At 38.1% G+C, this 27,071-nt stretch overlaps 2 protein-coding genes across 2 annotated transcripts; one reads left to right on the top strand and one right to left on the bottom strand.

Annotated features, from left to right (window-relative positions):
- Positions 1 to 286: 286 nt before the first annotated feature.
- On the bottom strand, positions 287 to 17,838 carry LOC106141956 (histone-lysine N-methyltransferase EHMT2). Its single transcript, XM_060954690.1, has 19 exons — positions 16,877 to 17,838; positions 16,116 to 16,361; positions 15,645 to 15,719; positions 15,309 to 15,383; positions 14,772 to 14,890; positions 14,124 to 14,332; positions 13,762 to 13,967; positions 13,103 to 13,314; positions 12,152 to 12,319; positions 11,599 to 12,059; positions 8,165 to 8,334; positions 7,660 to 7,821; positions 6,344 to 6,407; positions 5,659 to 5,792; positions 5,207 to 5,351; positions 4,510 to 4,665; positions 3,875 to 4,108; positions 925 to 1,109; positions 287 to 491 (listed from the first exon to the last, which is right to left on the bottom strand). Exons 1-19 carry the CDS (start codon positions 17,629 to 17,631, stop codon positions 383 to 385), a joined length of 3,885 nt encoding a protein of 1,294 aa, XP_060810673.1. The 5' UTR covers positions 17,632 to 17,838; the 3' UTR covers positions 287 to 382.
- A 2,307-nt stretch (positions 17,839 to 20,145) lies between these two features.
- On the top strand, positions 20,146 to 25,881 carry LOC106140056 (delta-aminolevulinic acid dehydratase). Its single transcript, XM_060954601.1, has 9 exons — positions 20,146 to 20,320; positions 20,502 to 20,653; positions 21,105 to 21,252; positions 21,881 to 22,100; positions 22,874 to 22,962; positions 23,797 to 23,940; positions 24,385 to 24,501; positions 25,337 to 25,430; positions 25,689 to 25,881. The coding sequence occupies exons 2-9, from the start codon at positions 20,529 to 20,531 to the stop codon at positions 25,760 to 25,762; spliced, it is 1,011 nt and encodes a 336-aa protein (XP_060810584.1). The 5' UTR covers positions 20,146 to 20,320; positions 20,502 to 20,528; the 3' UTR covers positions 25,763 to 25,881.
- Positions 25,882 to 27,071: the final 1,190 nt, after the last annotated feature.

Below are 27,071 nucleotides of genomic sequence, written 5' to 3'. Positions count from 1 at the left end.
TACTTTTTTGGAAACGATAAAAATACAGACAGCCGTGTACCATTATTCTATTTTACAGTAGGTACAATCACTGGTGTAAACCTCTTAATTGTATGGGTTCATTTGTATTCTACGTATGTTATTTAAACGATTTTGAAAATGTGAATGCTGCAGAATGTTTAGTATTCCCTCAATGTGAGCCAACCCTGTACTGCAAGATTCATTTTTATATTGATAACTTGGTATGTCACAAAAATTAAATAATACTGAAATTATGAAATATCTTTATTATAATTATATACTTGCCGATTGATTTATAATAAAAAGGATTACAATAAATTATACAAGATTAATACTATTTACAGGTAATATTTAGATAGTCCATAGCAACATTATATTAAAGCTAAGATTCATCTTCTTCCTTGACCTCGGGATATCTGCATTCCGGAGTCCCGCATTCACATTTCATCCACTTCGATTTCACTGACCAAAATTTATCGCCATAATCAAATCTGAAAATAAACAACACTATGTATAATACAACAGTTGAGTGTCGGTATCCGAACGCTTATAATCCTACTAATTACAAACGCGAAAGTTTGTAAAGTTGTGTGGACTCTTTAACGCAAAAACTACTGAAGGGTTATTCTTGACATTATTGGAATAAGATAATAAATTAAAATTTATTACACAAAGAGACTGAAGTCGCAGGTAACAGCTAGTGTAAATATAAGCATTCGAAGCAACTCCCGCTTCACGTAAAACTTCTGAATTGCCAATATCAGAATCGTAGTCATTGGCGTAACCCCCGGCTCTTCTCTAAAAAGGTGAGTACGCAACCAGGTCTATTTCCCTTATATACTCGGCCTGATAGACAGGACAGGACTCTGAAAATATTTATGAAACTATCACCTGTAGACTTTTTACAGGTAAACGCTAACTCACGTGAGCTCTTCTCCTGGCTGTATGTCAGTGCAGGCGAAGAGAGCCACAGTGGGCAGTCTCAGGTCTCTGGTGCTGGTGTAGACCCTCACCGGTGTGAGGTTGGGTTTACAGCTGTGGTTGATGAACCGAGCTGCACTTCCGTAGCGGGCTGCGTCAACGCAGAGGACCGTCTTCTCGGAGCATTGCTGGGAATATGACAGGTTAATTTTTAACTTGGCAAAAATTTTGCTAAATTAGTACTGAAAAGTATGAAAACAGTGATAAGTTTTTAGGTTTTGCTGTTTGTGTTCTATTTTCAAAAGTGTTAAAATTATTCTATTCAATGAATGAATCAATCATTCATTCATTCTATTAATATTACTCAATAGGGTACCGGACAGTTATCGAAAAAAAAACTAAGTTAGGTTTTAAAATAAAGTTGGTTATACAAGAACATCACTTAATAAAGATTTTTAAGAAATAACAATGATTTATAATTTTAAATCAATAAATAAAGTTGCATAAATCCAATATTTTTTATCTGTGCAGCGTAAGAACCCAAACACCAATCACAGTGGGTGTCGTCATACGTAATGAGTGATAAGTAACACTGCTTTGTATGTTATTTCAAGTTATTCTACGATTTATTTGCATTTTTCTAAAAACATTTAATTGTAATTAGTTAGAAGAGAGCTTGTATGAAGAGAGTTATGAATGTGGACGAAGCGAAAGAAGTATGCAGAGATCGTGGCAAGTGGAAAGAGGTAGTCTCTGCCTACCCCTCCGGGAAAGAGGCGTGATTTTATGTATGTATGTATGTATGTATGTAATTAGTTACGAATTGAAGGACTATAGTCATAACAGAAGTTGTCGCAAGTACTTGAAGCCGCCTATCAAGCTTTTTATCCTGGAACAAGGTTACAAGCCGACAATAGAAATCTCCCAAAAGTTGATATTTTCATGGTCGGCAGTTTCTTTGCCACTAATTCCGACTTTTGTTCTGCTGAATTTAGAAATGTGAAAACATTTGTGTAAGTATTTCAACCTCTTTTTGTTTATCTTAACAACAGAAATGATTGAAGAAATAACAAAAGAAAACATAACCTAAAACTAGTTTCATTGTTTACCAAGTTATTTTCACATATGTTTTTTTGTATGATTTTCAAGGTTAGATATTTATGGGTTTTGCATGTTTCTAGATCTGCGAGAAAATACTTAAATTATCCAAGCACTGATCAATTGTAATAGGGCTTGTAGTTTGTTTTCCAAACATATGACGTCACGCGATCCGAATTGACGTAAGTGCTGTTTTCGCGGCAAATTTAAATTAATTACGTTTTTGACGTTTTTAAATACTCCAAAAGATTTATTTAATTAACATATTATTTTTTCTGGATATATAAATTAATAAAGATTATTTTTAAACACAATCTGAAAAGTTGTCCGGTTCCCTATTGTATCATTAAGTCAAAACAGCTAACAGTGGCCTATCACTTTTTGCGTCTGTTGGTTCTATCTAATCCGTAAGGCATATAAACGTGATTAACATGTATGTTAAAATAATACATTCATTAAAAATAAAGTCATTCACATAGAAAATGCACGTGTCAGCGGGTCACAATATATACTACTCTGTCAAGAAAGTAGCAGGAAAAGATCAATAATACACAAACTGTTTATTATTCATCCAAATTTATTTTATCACCTTCAAAATATGCTCCTTTAGAAACGATACACTTACGCCAACGAATAATCCAATCATCAAAACATTTTTTAAACGCTGTTTCCGGAATTGAGGTCAGTTCTCGCCGCGAATTCTCTTTTATGTCTTCTACCGATTGAAAACGGGTGCCACGAAGTGGTAATTTGAGTTTAGGAAAAAGAAAAAAGTCGGCTGGAGCCATATCTGGTGAATATGGTGGTTACTCGATGGTATTTGTTGAGTGGTTGGTTAAAAATTCGTTCACAATGATGGCCTTGTGCGAAGGTGCATTATCATGGTGCAAAATCCAAGAATTTTCTTTCCACAAATCTGGCCTTTTTCGTCGGATTTGCTCTCTTAAACGCCGCATAACACTCAAATAATATTCCTTATTTACCGTTTGACCTTCCGGCAAGAATTCCGAGTGCACAACACCGCGATAGTCAAAGAAAACAGTCAACATGACTTTGACTTTTGAACGACTTTGGCGTGGTTTTTTCGGTTTCGGTTCAGTTGGAAGGCGCCACTCCGAAGCTTGTTGACTAGTTTGCATGTCAAACTCGTAAACCCACGTCTCGTCACCAGTAACAATGCGTTTCATGAATGTTGGGTCGGAATTGACTCGTTCTAGCATGTCCTCAGCGACTCTCATGCGATTGAGTTTTTGAAAAAAATTCAGGTCTTTTGGGACTAGCCGAGCGGCAACATGTTTCATACCCAAATTATTAGTTAAAATGGTACGGATCGACTCGTGAGATACAGAAAGTTCGGTGGCTATCTCTCTCAAAGTTGAATGAGGATTTTCAGTCACTATTTCCTTCACTTTTGCGATGTTAACTTCAGTTGCAGACGTTGATGGCCTACCAGAGCGAGGCAAATCTTCCATCACATCTCGACCGCTTTTGAACGCTTTGTACCACTCATAAGCACGAGTTTTTGATAAAGTCGATTCACCGTAAGCCTTCTGTAACATTTTCAGTGACTCCGAACACGATATTCCATTGGCAATGCAAAATTTAAGACAAACTCTTTGTTCGATGTTTTTATCCATTATGAAATTAGCAATACACACTAGATATGATATAACTAAAAATAGCACTGTATTTAATGTAAACAACAGATGCAACTCAAACTCCGCGCCAAAATGGAAAACAGTTGTGCCAATCTAACAACAACAAAAAAAACAAAAATTTGAATTTGGAACCATAAATAAATAATCCATTCCCGATACTTTTTTGACTGAATGTATATATTATATTCGAAGCCCACCTCCAACAAGTCCGGCTTGACATCTAGCGCGAACATGTAGTGGTCGTTGGCGCGCGTGTCGGCCGCCGCGGCCGCCAGCAGCTCCCCGCAGTACAGCGCCACCGGCGCGCCGCGCGCCACCCGCGTGCGCGCGCGCAGCCCCCAGCCCAGCGCCGCGCGCCGGAACACGGCCGCGCGGACGCCCAGCGAGCCCATGGCGGCCAGTCGGCTCACCACCGTGTTGGCGCATTCTTTCTGGTAACAACAGTTTATATCTTTATTTATGTAGAAATACATACATATGGTCACGTCTATATCCCTTGCGGGGTAGACAGAGCCAACCGTTTTGAATCTAGCTGAATGAAAACATTAGTGAAATAACAAACTTATATGTAGTAGACAATAGGATTTTAAATCCCAAAACAACAGGAGTCGTGTATCTCGCTCATTACAAGTTATACCAGATAAATACCGTGGCGTTCCTGCGAACTCCAAACATGGCGCGTACTCAATCAGCCAATAGCGAACGGTTTCGATCCGGAGCGTTCAAATGGCGCACTATGATTGGCGCAGATATTTTCGCGCCATGACAAACATTGATTTCTGCGCAGGTAGGCATCGGTGTAACATATTAAAGTGGTAGTACTTGTACTCACCACATTGCACTGACAGGTACAGTTGCACTCGAACAACATCGGCGGGTCGTGGTACAGGAAGTCGGGCAGTAACTTCCCGTGCCGGTACCACCTCCTCACGCCGAGAACGCAGCAACTGCACGAACTGTCCTCGCACGAGTCCTTGCATTTGCAACCCTGAATGAACAATACATTTTTTAAAAGACATAAAAGATTTCTGCCGTGTGATTCCCGGCACCAATAAAAAAAAAGAATAGGACCACTCCGTCTTGTTTCCATGGATGTCGTAAAAGACGAGGGATATGCTTATAAACTTGGGATTCTTCTTTAAAGCGATTGGCTAGCAACTTGTCACTGTTTGAATCTCAATTCTATCGTTAAGCCAAATAGCTGTAAGTGGCATATCAGTCTTTTCAACACTGTTGGCTCTGTCTACCCTGTAAGCATATAGACTTGATTGTATGTAACTAGTTTTAAGTAATTTATTTGACGTCAACCAATGTTGTGATGCCTAAAGATATGACAATTATGAAGTGATTTCATATCACTTAATAATTGTCATATGTGTCCCATAATAATGAATTTAAAAAAATAATTTGAATTTTTAATCTGCCCGGAATAACAGCTTTGGAGAGAGAGAGAGAGAGAAGATTTCAAGTCATAAATGAAATTAAAAAATATCATCATAAGAAATAAACATTTTTTTATAGAATCTCACCTGCAAAGTGGATATAGTGTTATCAACGACTATATTCTCGGACATGACGTTCGCCGTGACGTACGTGAAGTCGTCCGGCGCCGGGGCGTCGTCTATCTCGTTCACGCACGGCAAGGGGTAGTGCTCCCGCCCGCGGGATATGTCACTGGCAAGAAATAATAGGTTTTAAAAAAAAAAGGATCGAAATTCGCATTTAAAAAAAATTAAATAGATTTTATACGAAAGAAAAAAAAACAGTCGAATACAGAACATTCATTTTAAAAAAAAACAGAAAACTTGGGTTTTTTCCATTAGGCGATGGGCTAGCAACCTGTCACTATTTGCATCTCAATTCTATCATCAAACCTAACAGCTGAGCCCTATCAATCTTTCAAGACTGCTAGCTCTGTCTACACCGCAAGGGATATAGACGTGACCATATGTATGTATGTATGTGATGATATAAAACACACTTGCAAAGCAGCCTGTGTTTACTCGCGCCGGTAATGGCCGCCATCTGAATGTTGAGGGAGATCGCGCGCCGACACGAGTCGTGGTGGCCGCAAACGTCCAATGGCGTCTCGCCAACACAGTTCGTCACTTCGGTCTGAAATATTAATTATAAATAGCATATATTATAATAATATGTCATAATTCAACACTTCATTTCATTAGTACCTGGGCGACCGAGTGGGCTTCGGTGTGTTTTTGTTGACTGATTTTAAGTTAGAGTATATATAAAAATAATATATAAACTTATACAATAAAAACGTATCTAATTAAGGACGTCCTGGTAAAGGGTCAGGTCAAGAGTACCCGAAACCGCCGAGCTTGCATGAAGAGAGTTATGAATGTGGATGAAGCGAAGGAAGTATGCAGAGATCGTGGCAAGTGGAAAGAGGTAGTCTCTGCCTACCCCTCCGGGAACGAGGCGTGATTTTATGTATATATGTATGTATACAATAAAAATAAAATATCAATGGATTGTGTTTCGTAAAAAAATTTAAACAATATAAATTTAAACATTGAATAGCAGAAACGATTATGAAATAAATATGGCAAAAAGATGGAATTTAACGAGTAACACTGGCTTTTATTTTAATATTGTTAATAGCTTATAGTATAGTTTTTTAAAGTAATACAACATATCATACATACCCTTGCTCCTCTCGCCAGAAGTATAACAACGCACGAGTAGTGGCCATGTCGAGCCGCAATGTGCCTGGTGACAAACACGTTTATATAAAACAAAATAGTCGAAATATATTACCAAAACGAGAATAGAATAGAATAGATTTATTTTCAAAATTGGATACAAGGTATCACTTATTGACGTCACATAGCTTAAATCTAATTATAACTACTACCGCTTCCAAAGCGCATGTGTACAAGAAGCGGTGGAACAAACTACACTGCAGCATTTTGACGGCCTCTGTGGCGCAGCAGTAGTGCGCTTGTCTGTGTCACCGGAGGTACCGGGTTCGAATCCCGGTCAGGGCATGATGAGAAAAGAACTTTCTCTGATTGGCCTGGGTCTTGGATGTTTATCTATATAAGTATTTATTATAAAATAAAGTATCGTTGAGTTGTAACACAAGTCTCGAACTTACTTCGAGGCTAACTCAATCTGTGTAATTTGCCCCGTATATATTTATTTATTTATTTTCATCGGACGTCAATTTACAAATATAGATCTCTTTAATCTAAATCGTGGACGAATGCACATTGTCTACCTTCAAAAACATGAATGAATGTAGAACTAATTATGTCAATACGAATATTTCGTGGCCAGAGCAGAAATAAATACCAGACCGACCGACAGTCGCTCCGCGCTTACAATTGGCCCCGGGCCACTGTTTTTTCAACACGCGTAAAACTATCGCTATTTCGCTTTTTATTATGACGTGAACCGGGACAGAGATAGTTTTTCGCGCGTTTGAAATGGCGTCTCGAGAGCCATGTTACGGAGCTGCTTCTTCTAAATAACGATGCTGCCGGCACCACCACAATTATGGTATTATTAAGTGAAAAAGACGAATAAAAGCAGGTTGAACAAGAAAATTATGTACATTAGTTAGAACACTAACCGATGCTCTTACGTTGAGGAAAAAACGTCGTGAGTAAACTTGCACAATCAGGCAACTGGATGTGCAAACATGATCGATCCAATACGCGTTAGGTTCCCCTGCAGACGGGAGTCGCTTCGTGTAAAAACCTGACTCACCCAATCCAGGATCCACGATCAAAGGCATACCCCTTTAAAACGTGAATGAATGTAGAACTAATTATGTCAATACGAATATTTCGTCGCCAGAGCAGAAATAAATACCAGACCGATAATACAGTCGCTCCGCGCTTACAATTGGACGCCGGGCCACTGGTTTTTTTTAGTGTGTCTCCTCTCTCTCTCCAGAGTGGTGAGGATGCAACCGGGACTAAAGCCAGGAGGGAGAAAGATGAAGAAGGTGTCTCACAGGGGCGTGTCGCGATGCTGGTTGGCCTGCTCGACGACAGATGGCGCTGAGTCGGCGAGCTGCTGCAAGCACTGGCCGTGCCCGCCGAGACAACACCAGTGTACGACGCCGTTGCCTTCCTTGTCTGTGGCCGTCGCGTCGGCGCCATTTTGTAGAAGCAACCTGTGCATAAATCAACGGTAGGCTAGTTTTATTTCCTAGATTGCCTAGTGGTCCCCGGTACCAATAGAAAAAAATAAAAGTACTTATATGTTATAAATCTCGTTCCCATGGATGTCGTAAAAGGCAACTAAGGGATAGGCTTGTAAACTTGGGATTTTTCTTCTAGGCGATGGGCTTGTAACCTGTCACTATTTGAATCCTTAATTCAAAAATATACAAAGTAATATACGTTCTTGAGAGGCGAGCATTTTGTAATTTAATCTATAATATATACAATATCTCTCAATCGGTTCTAACGATATCCATGGGAGAGTTACGACTGGGGGATGCGTGTGCGCATTACCTGAGTATCCCGGCGTGGCCGTGCTCGGCGGCCCACACGAGCGGCGTCCAGCCCCCCCGGTCCCGCGCCCCCGCGCGCGCCCCCGCCGCCAGCAGCTCCCGCGCGACCGCCTCCGCGCGCCGCCCGCCCTGCGACGAGCACATGTGCAGAGCCGTCATACCTTCAGGGCCCTGGACACGGGGGTCACAAATCAGGAGATAAGTACTGGTTGGTTACCCGTCACTATTTGAATCTCAATTCTATCATTAAGCAAAATAGCTGAACGTGGCCATTCAGTCTTTTCAAGACTGTTGGCCAAGGGATATAGACGTGACCTTATGTATGTATGTAGTTCTGGTTGAAGACAATAGAGTTACTAATTTAAAAAATGGAACACCGAGATGTATGTACTGGTTGAAAACAATAGAGTTACAATTTAAATATGGAACACCTGTCACTATTTGAATCTCAATTCTATCATTAAGCCAAATAGCTGAACGTGGCCATTCAGTCTTTTCGAGACTGTTGGCTCTGTCTACCCCGCAAGGGATATAGACGTGACCATATGTATGTATGTATGTAGTACTACTGGTTGAAGACAATAGAGTTACTAAATTAAAAAATTGAACACCGAGATGTACGGTCGCGTTCATAATTGCAGTCATAGTTCGCAAATCTTTATAGCTTGCACCGCTGCTATCACTCACACATTCACACAAATAACACAATAAACAACAAGCGGTGAAACGTTGGGTAACGCGCCATCAAGAAGAGGGTAGTGTAAAAAGTCGACCGCACAGCGACCGTCGTCCGCTAATAATCAACACAGCGACCGTCGTCCGCTAATAATCAACACAGCGACAGCCACACAGCGGAGATCCATGGTGGAACAGTACGAAAATAATGGCTTCATACCGACCTGAACATTTGCGGAACAGTTCGACACATTAGTGGTTACTGTTCGTCGAGTTTGCATCGTGAGGGACTACACCACAGACAGCCAGCAAGAAAGCCGTATTTATCCGAAATAAATTAGCAAAGACGTTTAGAATTTGCTCGGCAGTATTTGGATTTTTGCCTGGAAAGAAGCGATATTTACGGACGAAAAGTTCGTTTATGTCATCACTACACGGTAGGCTTCATTTATGGCGAAGAAATGCAACTCGATATGAAGAAAAAAATATTGTGCCAAATATGGAGTCTGGACACATATCTGTAAATATGTGGGGCTGGATGAGTGCTGCTGGACCTGGGGAACAGGTGTGGATAGTAGGACGCGCTACAGCTGCTCATTATGTGCAAGTGCTGGAAGAAACCATGTTACCAACTGTGCGGTATATTTATCCGATTGATGATATGCCAACAATATCATTTGTGCAAGACAACTGCCCTGTGCATCGAGTTCATATAGTGCGTGAAAGGTTCTGCCAGTTTATATTAAAACTACTAATTACTTAGATAGTATTTAAGGACAGCTTCAATATCTTTTCTTTATGAAAACGAATAATTAAGCTGTAACCTTAATAACAGGAGATAAGTAGATGATACAATTAGGTAGTGTAATAATAGCTTTATATAATCATCAATATGTAAACAAAACTATAGGTAAACTGTTTCAATAAAATTTACTAATTTTAATTATTGAATGTTTTATTTTCTCCCTCTTGTTTAATATTTCTTGCTGATTTCCGTGTTTGAAGAAAGCTTTCCGTGTTTGTAATTCTTAGATATCAGTTAGTTAGTCAGTCAGTTACTTAGTTCAACTGGCACCTTGAAACATTAAAAATTGTCAGTAACACAATTTTTTTTTAATAGGCAAAAAAAATCCTTGAATAACTTCGAAATCCAAGTAACGCTAGTAACTAGAACAAGCGAGTGTGAGCAAGCGAGATTATCTAATATATCTTAGATCTCACTTGCTCACACAAGTAATAAAATTGCTACCCAATAACTTTCAAAGGAACCACTACCTATGTTAGGGTCGTGTGCAGATAAACTTTCAACCTTATTGAAATGTCATAAGTCTGGCAGTCGCAGGCTTCCCTCTATAGGCAAATCTTATGCAAATAATGAGAGACGACGATATCTCGATCGACAATTATCGGGCCCAGTTCGGCCATCGTTGATTACCGTCTCTTTCTGTTTTGTTATGTTATATGTCATAGAATAATAAACTGTTTTTCTTAGTAATCATTGGTATTAAAGACCGTATTCATTTGATGGAATATTTATTCTTTTTAAATATGCATGTGTGTGTGTATCTATTGGAACCACAGTGCACGCTATTTTAACCCGTAAGAATTTTAAAACTATGACTGCAGATATGAACGCGATCGTACGTACTGGTTGAAAACAATAGAGTTACAATTTAAATATGGAACACCATGTTCGAAATTGGAACTCTAATGGGATATACTGATCATTGTTTGATCAGTATATCCCATTAGAGTTCCAATTTACTACTAGCTACTGAGTCTACCATGGTCCAGTCAGTGTACTCGCAACGTCTGTAACCGGCAGAAATGGAAGCACATCACTGAGAGAACTATCCTTGAGTAAGAACACGACCCGCCGAACACCTCTCCGTGTACCTCGTCTGCGCAACCACGACCACTCTGACAAGAGTGTTCCATTAAGAAGAAGAATCTATACTAATATTATAAAGCTGAAGATTTTGTTTGTTTGAACGCGCTAATCTCAGGAACTACTGATTCGAATTGAAAAATTATTTTTGCGTCGAATAGACCATTTATCGAGGAAGGCTTTAGGCTATATAACATCACGCTGCAACTGTAAGGAGCAAAGAAATAATGGAAAATGTGCAAAAAAAATTTGGAAAATTATTCATCCTTGAGGGCTTCAATTATGCCCAAAATAACTATTCCACGCGGACGAAGTCGCGGGCACAGCTAGTGGGATATAATAACAGAGGGTGAGATTTCTTTTATATTGTGACAGTGAACTTGTACGACGAACGAAGTCATGAGAAACAGTAAGTAATAATCACTACATATTATAAAGTAAAGCCCTTCTATTGTCTGTCTGCATGTATGCACCAATCTCGAGAAATTGTAGACGGATTTTTTACATACATACATATATAAATCACGCTTCTTTCCCGGAGGGGTAGGCAGAGACCATATCTTTCAACTTGCCACGATCCCTGCACACCTCTTTCGCTTCATCAACATTCATAACTCTCTTCATGCAAGCTCGTGGGTTTCGGGTACTCTTGACCAAACCTTTTGCTAGAATGTCTCCGATTTGATCAAGGTACGTTCGTCTAGGCCTTCCCACTCCAACAGTCCCATTCACACTTCCTTTGTATATTTGCTTAGTTAGCTAGACGGATTTTGTTCCTGTTGGAAATAGGGATTTTCTGAGGAATGTTCATATTTTTAAATGATACCCGTATGAACCGAGTCGCTATATAAATTATATTCAACTTTACTTACAGGAAAATCTACGTCACATCTGACGGCAAGCAAAAAGCGAATCACTTTGAACAGCTCCTCTTCATCCACTCCACTATCTGTCTCATTCTCACCCGAACTCGACATATCTTTTATCTCTTCTTCTCTTATTTCTAAGATCTCTTCTTTTATATCTATCTCTTCTTGACTTGTGGCTTCTTCCTTAATATCGTCTTCATTTATCTCTTTTTTGTCACCTTCTAACTCTTTGTGTTCTTCCTTGCTTGTTTCCTTTACCACATCTTCTTGATCACTCAAATTATTTAATATTTCAGTTTCTTCTTTTATTTTCTCTTCTTCATTACTCGTGTCATTCAATATCTCATTCTCATCCTCCTTGCTCGTGTTCTCTCCTTTAATCTCTTGTCCGTCGACTTCCATATCCTCCATTGTCTCATTGTTGAGGAGTTTAGACTTCGTGGGGCCATCTTTAGCCAAAAGAGCTGCAAATAAGTTTGAGTAATGAAATAATGAAATAAAATAACACACTAAGGCATAATGGATTAAAGACAACCGTTGATGAATTAAAGGTTACCTTGAACAGCGACCATGAGCGGCGTCCTCCCGCCGCGGTCGCAGGCGTCGAGATCTGCGCCGGCGCAGCGCAGCGCGTACAGCGCGCACACGGCCCCGCGCCGCGCCGCCACGTGCGCGGCCGACGACTGCTGCTCGTCCACGGGCTGGTTTATATTGTGGATCACGGCTGGAACAATGTTTCATTGTGATTAAATTATTTAGGTTAAATAACTTGTGCATGTGTCATCGCTATCCTGAGTGATTTAATTGTATTTGGTCTCATTTCCAAATAATTTTATTTTTTTTTGATGTCCTGTTAAAGGGTCAGGTCAAAAGTATCCGAAACCAAAGTTATGAATGTGGATAAAGCGAAGGAAGTATGCAGAGATCGTGGCAAGTGGAAAGAGGTAGTCTCTGCCTACCCCTCCAGGAAAGAGGCGTGATTTTATGTATGTATGTATATTTTTTTTGTAAGGATATAAGGTGATGGCGGAATGTATTCCGGAAAATAACAAGAACCGCGAATTCATAAATTTCCTAGGAAGCTTATAAAACAAATCGGTTGCTCATGTGTTTTATAAAAAAATTATGTTGCTACTGTTCTAAAACTATACCTAAAAATTGTTTTTTTAATTAAAAAAAAATAAAGATGTAAAACATATAACGGGCGACTTAGAAACTGCCACTGCCAACATCGACCAATCAGAGAGCTGTGTGTTATTTGCCGTATTTAATCGAAGCGTTATATTAAAAGCTCGTCTGTTGGTTTGGTTGGTCAAAATGTTGTAAGTTGATAAATTTTCAAAAATGTAGATTTAAGAGATAATACAATTCATCTCTCGTTTAGAATAAATACTACGAAAGTTAATAAATTTAGTAAGAAGTTTATAAACTTGCGGTACTTGTTTTCTTTTTTTCGGAAAATCATTGTTTTTTAGAGTAATGAAAGAAAAATAAATAAATCCCTTACCGATTTTCTTGATAAGCTGTTCCGCAGACTCCCCGCTAACAATAGCGTCCTTCAAATCCCTGAGCAGCTCAGCATCATTTTGTCCTCCTTCTGCCTTCACCTCGAGCAGTCCAAGGTCCAATGGAGTCTCCGGAAGAAGGTCCTCAGGTATGATGGGGTCTAACGTCACTCGTTTTTCAGATAGTGATGAGAAGCAGAGGTATGCTGGTGTGCTGAAGAAAGAAATACACATAAATGTTACGTCGTGCCGCTTCGGTCTCCCCGAGCCCCTCTTCACAGCCCGGGAGCCCTATAAAAGCGTGCGCACGCGTTTCGGGTCTTCACCTTTGGACTATCAGCAATCACCAAGTTGCTCGCTATCCTCTGGTACCTGCTGGATCTTGTGTCTATAGTTAAACCCACGACCTCTTTTAACTTGTAAAACTAGTCCAAATAAAGATTGTATTTATTCTATTGATTTTTAAATTATCTCTCCTTTATCTCACTTAAAATTTTGTAATCTGTCTGTATGGGTATACCTTAATAAATTAATAAATACTTCACCGCACCTCGGACTCCGTAGAGAACGGGACTACCGCCAGGTGGAAAAGATAGAATAAGATCAATAATCTACTTAACTAATACATTACAAAAGAGACAAAGACAAGTAGAGCGCTCACCATTGCTGTCTCTGTTCTGGTAAATATATCCTTTTATTCGAACACTGCATATGAACACGGACGCTGACACACCGCTGGTTGGCAGGGGTCCATCGGTAGGAACGGACCCCACAGTGGGGGCAGCCCGGGGTGGACTTGTTCTCGTTGTATGGGAGACCACATTCTAAGTGGAACAGGTGATTCTCCGAGCATTGGTAGAAGACGCCCTGAAAAAAAATATTTTAGTATTATTTGTCTAACTGTGCATGTGTTTTGGTTCGAAGCACCAATAGGAAAAAGGACAGGACCACTCCATCTCTTTCCCATGGTTGTCTAAGGGATATGCTTATAAATTTGAGAAGGAGAATAAAAGTGAGAGTGACCTGCGTGCAGAAGACGCCGCACGCCGGACAGCACATGTGAGCTCGCAGCAGCTGCGCGTGCGCCGCGCACAGCAGCACGTAGGGCGCGCGCGGGCCGGCGCGCAGCAGCGCCGCGGGCGCGCCGGGCGCTCCGCCCTCGCGCCGGCACGCGTGCGAGCAGCCCACGCGGATGCCGTCCACGCTCTCGATCGCCTGGCAGAACACCGGCTCTGGACAATTTTTGTTAAATAAAAGTCAACAAAAGGTTTCGGTTTCATTAAAATCGGACAAAGACTGAAATCGGATTCATATTCTCCCAGGGACTGAAAGTATACCTGAGTAATTGTGTCTCACCTGCCAAACCCCTCGATAGAAACAGATTTATTTACAAAATAGGATACAGGATATCAACATACATACAAACAATCACGCCTCTTTCCCGGAGGGGTAGGCAGAGATGATATATACAGGATATCAAATATATAAATAATATAAATAATATATGTATAAATAACATACCAATGCCTTTCTTTATATTCTCCTGTTGTGGGCCTACTAGATGAAAATTCTCTACAAATAAATAATGCCCTTGTACTAAAATTCTCTTTAGTTTAAGTTACTTTTTCCTTGATGTACATAAATATATAATAATAAATAAATAAATAATACCAGTCAGTTCATCCGGGGCTGCGTACACGTTGCTCGTTGCCTCACAGAAACAGGTGGCCACTATAGCGCTGTCCTCTTCTGGACAAGCCGCTTCGGATTCCTCACCGCCCGCTGGATTACTGAAAATAATCATTATTCATTTGTACATAAGACAGAGTTTTGAAAAGAATGTGTCCATCCATACTTTCATAAATGTAGAGAAAAGAGAAAGGTTACTACTGTAACTTGCTTTGATAAAGTCCTGTAAATAACAATTATATGAGACCGACTTATAACCAGGTAGTGATATTGTGCTGCGTGGTTTCCGGTACCTTAGAATAGAACCACTCCATATTTTTCCCATGGATGTCGTAAAAGGCGGCTAAGGGATAGGCTTATAAACTTTGGGTTACTCTTGTAGGCGATGGGCTAGCAACCTGTCACTATTTGAATCTCAATTCCATCATGAAGCCGAACTGAACATGGCCTTTCAGTATTTTCAAGACTGTTGGCTCTGTTTACCCCGCAAGGGATATAAACGTGACTATATGTATGTACCTGTCTTCTTGAACAACCTCCGGCTGTGTTTCTTCGGCTCGTAATCGTGTTTTTTTACGACGTGGTACATGTTCACTGAAAACAATATAATTATTATAACTGGCATTTACAGACAGGGAGCTTTTTAACTTCTTCAAACTTCAAAACTTCAGACTACAAAAAAGGAGGTTCTTAATTCAGTGAGTATTTTCTTTCTGATTTAAATTTTACTCATATTTATGCCAATAATATAATTTATTGTATTTTAATTTATCATACAGTATTTCCTTACAAATTTTCTTTTTTTTTATTGGGCCAACATATGTAGAGGTTGTAGATGTAGGATTGTTAACTTACGGGTCATTCTCTGGGAGATTCTCCTCATCATAGTAGTGCCTGGTGGAGCGACGAGATGAACGACGGGGTTGTGTCCTAAACAAGACATAAACATATGTATCATTTTCATTCCTAGACACAAACATATGTATCATTTTCATTCCTAGACACAAACATATGTTTCATTTTCTAGAATAGAATAGAATAAATTTATTTTCAAAATTAATTATACAAGATACAAGGTATTACTTATTGACGTCACATCACTTAAATCTAATTATAACTACTACCACTTCCAAAGCGCATGTGTACAAGGAGCGTCGGAACAAACTAGACTGCAGCATTTTCATCAGATGTCAATTTACAAATATAGATCTCTTAAATCTAAATTATGGACAAATGCACATTGTCAACATTAAAAAACATGAATGAATGTAGAACTAGTCTAATCAGGGAAGCACTAGTAAAATGTTAAGTCAAAAGTCAACCTACTTGTCATCGTCTTGAACCATTGACGATTCTTCACTCTCATCATTGCCATAAGATGAAGTGAGCCGTGTAGACCTTCTGGTACGTGGCGCTTTCTCTGTCTGCGATGCTTCATCGGAACATGAGAAGTCTTCATCACTCCCTTCAGAAATAGTTTCGTCGTCAGCCTCCAACAGTTTGCTGATGACTTCAGAGTCATCATCAATTTCTTCATCCTCATCCAGAACTTCGCACTCATTTTCTGATTCTCTGTAATGTTTGATTAAAAATTTAAGTTCAGCATGTATTCAATTTTATAATGCTGTTTTTGTTGATATATCTTTTAAATATTCTTATGTCATCAATATTTGCACAAAGATAAAATGGTTCTAGAAGTTCATAACACATTATTTATCACATTGATGTATCTGCAATCATCATTACAGCCCACGTTACAACAACACACAAACATATTTAACATGTTCACCGCTTAAATACATTTTCCAAATAACTTTGCTTCGAGAAAATATAGGTACATGGTAGGAAGGTACAATGTCATCCCTTGCCAGGTAGACAGAGCCAAACCATATCCCTTAGTTGCCCTCTACGATATCCATGGGAAAGAGATGGAGTGGTCCCATTCTTATTTCATTGGTGTTGGGAATCACATGGAAAATATAGGAACAATTTGCACACAGAAAACATATTCATAGCCTACTCTAATAAGATTTTTGTTTACCTAATCCACTATTTCTCAAAACGGAAAGTCTAACACTGAAAAATACCTGTTTTCTCCATCACCCTCTTCTTCCACGGCCTCAGTGTCTTTGGCCTTCAGTCCCAGCTCACACAGATGCTTCAGCTTCATCTCACTATCATCGCAATCTCCTGAGATATCCACTTTCACAGTCTTTGTAGTTTTATCCTTTATGTCAAGACTCAAGAAAACCGGCCTAGCTGATCTCCTAGTACGCACTCCTTCCTCGGCAGTTATACCTAGCCTAGCATTGTTCTGACTCTCCAAACCTATTCTCAGCTCTTCATTTGCCAGTATTTTAGCAGTAGGCTTTATACGCCGAGACAACCTCTGCGTAGGCACAGTCTCATTGTATTTCTCTTTTCTGGCTATAGCATTGGCTAAAACATTATCCGCGGAGTCTTTACTTCGACGTCTCGATGACCTCTTTGGAATAGAACTGTCGGAAACTTCCTCGTTTTCTGAAACACAGAGGCTTTTGTCTTTTTTGGGTGAAACTGAAGATTCGGCGTCTTCTGTCCACTCCCACTTGCTGCGCGTCCTACTTGATCGACGTGGGGAAAACTCTTCGTGCTTGTCCTCGCTGGATACGATTTTCATATTGCTGTTCTTTGAACCAGACTTATCAGATCGAAAAGTAAGGACAATTCGTGGTTTGGGGTCCTCAGTGTCACTTTTATCGGACTTTTTTCCATCCACGGACACGGTCACGTTTTCGGCTGGCTGGTTTTTGTCGAGTTTCTTTTTGGACGGTGCGGGAACATCGCCTTCTTCGTCGAGCATTATTCCAAGGCCTCAAAAACAGGTATTCGCAAGTAAAGGATATTCATTCGGTGAATGCAATAAAATACTATAAATTCACCGCTGCAGTTCCCAAAGGGCAGTGCATAACTGACTTTAATTCATTATTCAAATTAGAAAAAGAAATAAAAACATCAAGAAAACCCAAGAAAAGAAGCGAGACGAGAAGCGATACCTAGTTGTAGTTGATCGATTCAATGATTCGACATTGACATTTGTCTTTATAATTAAAAGCTTTTTTTACTACGCTTTTTATATTAGCTTGGGTTGTATGTATGTATGTATGTATGTATGTATGTATGTATGTATGTATGTAACGGAATCTTTGAGCTTAATTTTCACTGATTTCTAAACGTCTGATCAACTTGAAACTTTGCACACGTATCAAGGACCGATGACAATGCAATATTTTGATAAGAGTTTCTCATTATCCTTATTAAAACTGCCAGGATTAATAAATTCATTTTTAGATCCTTCGTATGAGAGTAAGAGAGACAGAGATAGCACCAGTGCCAGTAATCTCCATACAAGAAACCAAGAAGTTCTGACGTATAAGGAGTCCAAAAAGAGATGTAATATATTTCCATATAATGTTACTATTAACCTGAGGCTTTTTTATTTCATCGCATCGCTCCATTTAGAATTACCATTAGAAACAATAGTAGAATTAGTAGAATATTTTAAAACAATAAAAAATATATAAGTAATAAAACAAAAGTAATAAATGAAAATTGAACAACTAAATTTACAACAATACAAGAATAAAGTTACTACCTACAGAACTTTGCGATATTTAATACGTATTTAACATATTAATGCGATTCTTGAATTAACATTATGTAACTTTTGCATATTTATAATAGCAACACTGTAATACTCGCTTGGAAAATGAGTGACAGTTTGTTTATTTATGTAAAATAAGTTTTGCAGTAAGTTTTGAATTCGATTCTAACACCTGTAAACTTTCTTTCTGTTTTTTTACCGGTGCCTGTGTATTTACCTATTTGCACTTTGTTTTGTGCTGATAACTTGTCGTTATTTGGAGTTTGGAATCTTCCGTTGAGTCGAGCTTTGTTCTTCCGGATATTCGTGTGATTTTATCATCTGAGATTGGACTCTGACTGTGTTCACTGTGTTGTGCAGATATTTTGAGATAGGACTCCTGTAAAAAGTACCTGATTATTTGAGATAGGAGTCCCAAGTTTGTGTTTGTTTTTGTGAAAGACAGATTTTACTACAAAAGTGCCACGATGTCTTCAGATAAACATTGTTGCGTTCCTGGTTGTAAAGGCAGTGGAGGTATGTTTGAAATATTTTTGTTCCTGTATCAATCTGCCTCTTAATCTTGTGGTTTGATTCCTGGCAAGGCCACAATCGAAAATTGTTATGTTTGCTGGATAGTCAAAAATATTATTAACAGTGATTTATCACTATAAAATTCTTTTCAACTGGGTTTAACAATCATCATACATACATGCATACATATAATCACGTCTATATCCCTTGCGGGGTAGACAGAGCCAACAGTCTTGTAAAGACTGATAGGCCACCTTCAGCTATTGGGCTTTAAGATAGAATTGAGATTCAAATAGTGACAGGTTGCTAGCCCATCGCCTAAAAAAGAATCATGATGATGAGAATATTATGAGATTTAATCCAATCAGGCCACATATAACTTTAAGAAAGTTAGTTGTGAAAACCTCCGGCGATGGGCGCATGGTTGCGAAAGTCATTTCTAGTAAGATAGTTATACAGCGTAGTAGAAGTAGTAGGAAGTTAACACTTCTACCAAAAAATAATTGTATAAAAAAACTAAAAAACTAGGCGTTTTATTGCTAATCAAACTAAAAAATAGAAAATAAATAATAGTTTAAAAAAAACTAAAAAACTACGCTTTATTGCTAATCAAACTAAAAAATAGAAAATAAAATTTAAAGACAAAGGAATTATAAAACAGTAGTAGCAAGTCGAACAATCGGTTATAGTCAATTACCTCCGATTAAAATTATAACAAAATTAAATTTATAAACAAAACAATTTAAATCAGAGTAAAAAGCGTGGGGTGCATTTTACTTCATTTTCATAACTCTCTTGTCATAAATATATGCTAATAGAATGATTTTAATATTTACTACATCAGGCACCCCACGCTTTTTACTCAGATTTCAATTGTTTTGTTTATAAATTTAATTTTGTTATAATTTTAATCGGAGGTAATTGACTATAACCGATTGTTCGACTTGCTACTACTGTTTTATAATTCCTTTGTCTTTAAATTTTATTTTCTATTTTTTAGTTTGATTAGCAATAAAGCGTAGTTTTTTAGTTTTTTTTAAACTATTATTTCTATCTGGGTTTGGTTTTTGGGGTTTCCTTGTTCACCATTGATATAGTTGTCTTAACCCTTAACTTGACCAAAAAAAAACAAGAACCGCGCGTCGTCTAACTCATTGTCTAACTCTCACCCCACAAGACGTGTCAATGTCAAATTGACAAATAAACGAACTGCCAAAAGTTCTAAGTCACGAAAAAAGTACAGATTTTCTAAAAAAAAAGAGAATAGATTTGGAGTATTACATATTCATGGGAAATCAAAAAATAATAATTTAAATAGAAAATAAGATATGTAATAAGTCTCCCGATAGGCCTATTATCTATTAAAATAATACAGGTTGGATATGCAAAGCATCATAAACATTTAATTAACAAAATCCATCCGGTAATTTTCCGGTGCAATTATCTGGTGGAACTGGAAGCTACAACCTTCTCAGATTACTTTAACCATCAATAGATTTGCTACTTTATAATCATATTGTCCTTCCTGTATTACTTTCAAATTTTCATGATTTCAGCTCATTATAGTTGAATCAGTCGGCACCATGAGTTTGTACCTGAAGCCTGAACATGTACTCCAAGGAGGCTACTGCAATGCCACTCTGCGTAAACTTCAAGAACCAAATACGAGTATACAAGCACACAATGTGATGTATCCAGTTTTCTTATTGTGAGTACCTATTGCTTATTAAATAATAAATATTACACAGATAGAGTTAGCCTCAAAGTAAGTGCGAGACTTGTGTTACGAGATACTAACGAAACAATACAATAAATTTATAATAAATACTTGTATAGATAAACATCCAACACCCAGGCCAAAATTAATTTCCAAAAGAAAGTATTGAATATGTTGTGGGTTTTATTTGAGGCTTTATTCCCAAATGTGGTTTTATTAGTTAAAATTTATTCCATGTTATCCATGTACCAAATTCCATTTTATCACAGAACAGAGATTGCATTCTGCGAGTAGTAATATAAGTTTCAAACTTAAAAATTTTGGATTGCCTGGGTTTGGGTTACAAAATATAGTACCTATCATTGAGACAGTATTTAGAAAATAAAAAAACACACAAATTTACATTTACATATATTTTTTTAAATGTGTCATTTTTTTCAAGAGAGAATGATGATGCTATCCAGCCAGTGTCAAGCATGCCCAATGTGTACAGATATGGCATCAATCAACTCATTCCAGCACTTACTGAGTTGGTGAAGAAAGGACTTGAGTCCATACTTGTTTTTGGGATTATTGAGACACTGCCAAAGGTACAAATAATATGTTGCTTCAACATTCATCCACTAGACATGTTCTAGTTGCATCTTTGTTTTTTTTTATTTGTTGTATAATTCACCACATTTTTTTTATGGAATATGTCGCTTGTGTTTGACCTTAATCCGCCTGATGGTGAACAAGATAAGGCCTAAAGTGGTGCACGCAAGCCTTTTCACTCTTGCCTTGAAATTCTTGCTTGCCTTACAATGCTGCCTTATATAACGCGCGACGCCATTTTAATCGCGCGATATACTATCGCTATCCCTTTTCACGTCTAAACAAAAAGCGAAATAGGAATAATTTATCTGATGTGAAACATGAAAACATCGCATGACAATCATTTAATAAATAAATAAATATGCGGGACAAATTACACACATTGAGTTTGCCTCCAAATTCGAGACTTGTATTAGAGATACCAACTCAACGATACTATATTTTAGAATAAAAACTTATATACACATAAACATCCAAGACCCAGGCCAATCAGAAAAAGTTCTTTTCTCATCATGCCCTGGCCAGGATTCGAACCCGGGACCTTCGGCGTCACAGACAAGCGTACAACCGCTGCGCCACAGAGGCCGTCAAAATTAAATGAAAAGTATGACTTGATTATTTCAGGATCCACTTGGTAGTCATGCGGATAGCGACAGCAATCCAGTCATGAAAGCCCTGCCGAAGCTGAAGGCGGCATTCCCCAACCTCGTGGTAGCCTGTGACGTGTGCCTGTGTCCGTACACGTCCCACGGACACTGCGGGGTGCTCCAGCCAAATGGGTCTATTGATCATGCAGCGTCCGTTAAAAGGATCGCCGAAGTGGCTCTATCTTACGCAATGGCAGGTAACTGACAGTGTTTTTTTTTATTTCAACATTTGGTTAAGCAAAAGCTTAAACCAAATTTGATGTACATACATACACCCATGAAATCACCTCTTTATTCATTACATGGTAGGCAGAGCTAACAGTCTCGAAAATACGCAGTCCGGCTTATTGATGAAATTGATATTCAAATAGTGACATAATATTTAGTGTTCATATATTTCGTTTGCAAAGATCTTGGCAAGTGGAAAGATGTAGTCTCTGCCTACCCTTTCCCTCCGGGAAAAAGGCGTGATTTCATGTATGTATATTTATTTAAATGTTAAATATTTTGCTGGTCATGCTGTATCTCTTGGAGATAACAAAATACAGATAACCTTGGATATCTTTGAAATATGTCTATGTATATTTTGTTTTTAACTAGTGAATGTATAAATTGTGCCGTGTGGTTCCCGGCACCAGTACAAAAAAGAATAGGACCACTCCATCTCTTTCCTATGGATGTCGTAAATGGCGACTAAGGGGTAGGATTATAAAACTATATTATAACTTGGGATTCATCTTTTAGGCGATGGGCTAGCAACCTGTCACTATTTGAATCTCAATTCTATCTTAAAGCCAAATAGCTGAACGTAGCCTATCAGTCTTTTTGAGACTGTTGGCTCTGTCTACCCCGCAAGGGATATAGACGTGATTATATGTATGTATGTATGTATACTTCCGGGAACCACACGGCACATTTATAGTGTTAGTAGTATACTATTCTTGTAAAAAATTAAGTCTCATGTTGTCAGGTGCCGACATCGTGGCACCGTCCGACATGATGGATAACAGAATAAAAGCGATCAAAGAAGCCCTTTTCTCCACCAATCTGGGAAACAAGGTAGATGTTTTTTCACATCTTTTTTTGTCGTGGGTGTTGGCAGAATCTTAATTAATAAAAACAGTAGACAGGCTGTCACCGTCACCAAAGAATACTAATAACCAAATAATACAAAATTATATAGTGCCGTCAGTCTTTTCAAGACTGTTGGCTCTGTCTAGCCCGCAAGGGATATAGACGTGACTATATGTATGTATGTATGTTATATAATGCTTTTTGTCATTTGAGTTAAAATATTTTATATTTATACTTTTCTACTAATATTATAAACGTGGCCTATAAGTCTTTTCAAGACTGTTGGCTCCGTCTACCCCGCAAGGGATATAGACGTGATTAAATGTATGTATGTATTATAAAGAAAAAATATTCGTATTCGTCGTTTGTATATTACAAATAAACTCAAAAACTACTGGACTACTACTGGATTTTGATGATATTTCGCATTTTTTTTTCTAGTCTAAATTAGTTTAAGATTTTCATTGTTATTATATGTATATTAGAGGCCGCCCGCGACTTCGTCCGCGTGGAATCAATCCCGCGGGAACTCCGGGATAAAAGGTAGCCTATATGTTATTATGGGCCTTCAGCTACCTACATACCAAGTGTTTTGGCGTGAAACAATAACAAACATCCATACTATATTTGTATGTCAGTACATACTCACAAACTTTCGCATTTATAATATTATAGTTGGGTTTGTATATTAAAAATAAACTCAAAAACTACTGGACCGATTTTGATGATATTTCGCATATATTTTTTTTTCTAGTCTAGATTAGTTTAACATTTTCATTGTTACACACAGATTTATTATATATTATTAACAATTTTCAGGTATCCGTCCTGTCGTACTCCTGCAAATTCGCATCGTCCATGTACGGCCCGTTCCGGGACACCATGAAGAGCTCCCCGATGGCGGGCGACAGGAAGTGTTACCAGCTGCCGCCAGGGGCTGCGGGGCTCGCCGCCAGGGCTGCTGTAAGACATTTTGTAGAATAGAATACATTTATTTGCAAAATTGAATACAAAGTATCACCTTTTGACGTCACATCACTTGAATATAATTTCTAACCAATAAAATAATGTAAAATATTTATTTTTTAATCTAACTTTGGAGTAGAACAACTCCATATCGTTCCCATGGATGTCGTAAAAGGCGACTAAGGGATAGACTTATAAATTTGGGATTCTATTTTAGTCTGATGGGCTAGCAACCTGTCACTATTTGAATGTCAATTCTATCACTAAGCCAAACATCTGAACGTGGCCTATCAGTATTTTCAAGACTACAAGGATATAGACGTAATTATATGTATGCATGTACCACCATATAATTTACAGTGGCTTAATATCCGGTTCGATATATCGCGTCTTTAATAACCCTATTATTATATGTGTAAAATTTCTGACTGTGTTTTGCAGGCTCGGGACGTGGCTGAAGGCGCTGACTTCCTCATGGTGAAGCCGGGCCTGCCTTACTTGGACATTGTGAGGCAGACCAAGGACAATCACCCGCACCATCCCCTATTCATCTATCAGGTAAGTGTCCTTAGTCGTCTTTCTTCTTCTTCGTCGTTACCTTTTCCCACTTTCTACGTGGGGTCGGCACAGTATGTTAGTTTTTTCCAATTACTTCTGTCAATTGCCATCTCACTGGTTACTCCCTTTCTCCTCATACTATCCTTTACGCCGTCCATCCATCTCTTTTTCGGTCTTCCCCTATTTCTTGAACCTTTCATTTCCATATTTAAGGCTCTTTTAGTAACATGACCTTCCTCTCTTCTCATGATGTGTCCGTACCAACCCAGTTTATTACCATTCATCTTTTCATTTATTGGCGCTACTTTGTGTATGTGTTCAATCTTTGTTAATTGAGGAAATAAACTATATTTTCTTTATATTTTTTTTATGATCTTATGTGAACATACATACATACATATAGTCACGACTATATCCCTCGCGGGATGACGGAGCTATCTTGAAAAGACTGATAGGCCGTGTTTGGCTGTTTCGGCTTAATGATAGAATTGGGACTTTAATAGTGTACAGGTTGCTAGCACATCGCCTAACAGAGGGATACCAAGTTTTAAAGCCTATCCCTTAGTCGTCTTAGTCTTGAAAAGACACATTCAGCTTTGATGCTGATGTGTCTTTTCAAGACTATTTTGAGCTTGAAGATATTAGCTATTTTGAGATTAAATAATCTCCATTCCATCATCAAGCCAAAAAGCCAACATTAATTGTTGCATCACTTTTGTTTACAACTCGAAAGGAGGCTAATTTCATCAGCAAATACTAGTAAACTTTGTCGTTGCTTTTTTTGTGGAGAAATTTTTACTGCAATGAAAATTTAAACGTTTTTTTTTTCACACAGGTGTCTGGCGAATACGCGATGATCTCCCGCAGTGGTGACGCAGGCGAGGTGGAGACCACGCTTATGGAGATGCTTCTCTGCATGCGGAGAGCTGGTAAATTACTGTTTTATCTTTTTTAAGATTTGTCTGTTAGTATTATCAAGGCTGTTGGCTCTGTCTACCCCGCAAGGTATATAGACGTATATAAAAAAAAAGAATAGGACCACTCCATCTCTTCCCCATGGATGTCGTAAAAGGCGACTAAGGGATAGGCTTACAAACTTGGGATTCTTATTTAGGCGATGGGCTAGCAACCTGTCACTATTTGAATCTCAATTTTATCATTAAAAACAAAATATGTTTTTTTTTCAGGCGCCGACTGCATCATAACATACTTCGCACCGCTAATCCTGGACATAATATCTAGAAGGGTCTCGTCGCAATAATGAATTCCTTAGTAAATTGTAGTCGTAAGTTTATTTGTAGTTATGGCTCAAAGGGTTGTTATAAGTACACCAACTGTTGTTTTATTATTGGAGGTTAATATTAAAAGATTTTATTAATATGTTTTTGTTTTTATTTACCTATCGTAAGTTCTTCTGCACTGACGCCTTGGAAGCGGCAGTAAACTAAGTTTTAAGTAATTTATTTGACGTCAACCAATGTTGTTAAACCATACGTTTTGACAATTATTAAGCGATATGAAGTATCCTATAATAATGAATAAAAAATTTGAATTAAGTATGTATTGTTTTGATTTGCAAATAACATACATACATACATAAAATCAAGCCTCTTTCCCGGAGGGGTAGACAGAGACTACCTCTTTTCACTTGCCGTGAGATTGCATCAGCTTTTACTGTACTTAGAATATCAATGATATTTTAGAAGAATACAATATTGAATATTGGATACTTCATATCACTTAATAATTGTCATATCTTTTGGTTTCATAACATTGGTTGACCAATGTAGGCATATTCACGACGTACCTACATTAAATAAATATGAAGAGTGCAATAAGAGTCGTTATCCCCTTGGTCTTATTTTATTTTTGTGTTGATAATGATTGCAGAACACCAAAGATAAGGAATTTCAAAACATATAACAGTTCTCTGCTCCGGTACAATAGATATAAGAAAAACTAGTTTTTTTTAATTTTTATCTTAATTCTATCATTATGCCATTCAGCTGAACGTGGCTTTACAGTCTTTGCGAGACTGTTGGCTCTGTCTACCCCGTAAGGGATAAAGATGTAATTATATGTGTGTGTGTTTTTTCTATGTACTGCAGTATTGTTTAATTTAATTATTGCATTCTGACGATCTTAGAATAAAAATAACTTCAAAAAAGGATCAATTGAAATTTAAATGAAATATGTACTTACATACATTAAATCTCGCCTTTTTCCCGGAGTATGCAGGGACTACATCTTTCCACTTGCCACGATCTCAGCACACTTTCTTCGCTTCATCCACATTCATAACTGTGCATGCAAGCTCTGCGGTTTAGGGTAAAAGATAGATGTATGCAGCATGACAAACCTTGTATGCAGCAGTTGTGGAACTTAAGTTTTACCCATGTTAAAACTACAGAGAAAGCGCTGCATGTGCAACCGAGCTTCAAGTAAGCTTTTAAATATAGGTAGTACCTACCTAGTTAGGTACCTCCGAACCTCCCACTTCTGTTGTAAAGTTTAAAGTAATTAAATTCAATGGTATATTATAATAATAACTGATCATATAAATCATTTAG

The sequence above is a fragment of the Amyelois transitella genome, chromosome 4, assembly GCF_032362555.1.
Source record: "Amyelois transitella isolate CPQ chromosome 4, ilAmyTran1.1, whole genome shotgun sequence".
Taxonomy (NCBI): domain Eukaryota; kingdom Metazoa; phylum Arthropoda; class Insecta; order Lepidoptera; family Pyralidae; genus Amyelois; species Amyelois transitella.
This window is presented reverse-complemented; position numbering and strand designations above follow the sequence as displayed.

Bases quoted from the DNA above. Each gene is read 5' to 3' on its own strand.
- LOC106140056 (XM_060954601.1), top strand. From the start codon at position 20,529: ATGAGTTTGTACCTGAAGCCTGAACATGTACTCCAAGGAGGCTACTGC. The intron at 22,963-23,796 runs GTAGATGTTTTT...AACAATTTTCAG, and splicing joins CCACCAATCTGGGAAACAAG to GTATCCGTCCTGTCGTACTC. The intron at 25,431-25,688 runs GTAAATTACTGT...TTTTTTTTTCAG, and splicing joins TCTCTGCATGCGGAGAGCTG to GCGCCGACTGCATCATAACA.
- LOC106141956 (XM_060954690.1), bottom strand. From the start codon at position 17,631: ATGCTCGACGAAGAAGGCGATGTTCCCGCACCGTCCAAAAAGAAACTC. The intron at 16,362-16,876 runs GTATTTTTCAGT...CAAACATTACAG, and splicing joins GAGGGTGATGGAGAAAACAG to AGAATCAGAAAATGAGTGCG. The intron at 14,891-15,308 runs GTACATACATAT...GATTATTTTCAG, and splicing joins GAGGTTGTTCAAGAAGACAG to TAATCCAGCGGGCGGTGAGG.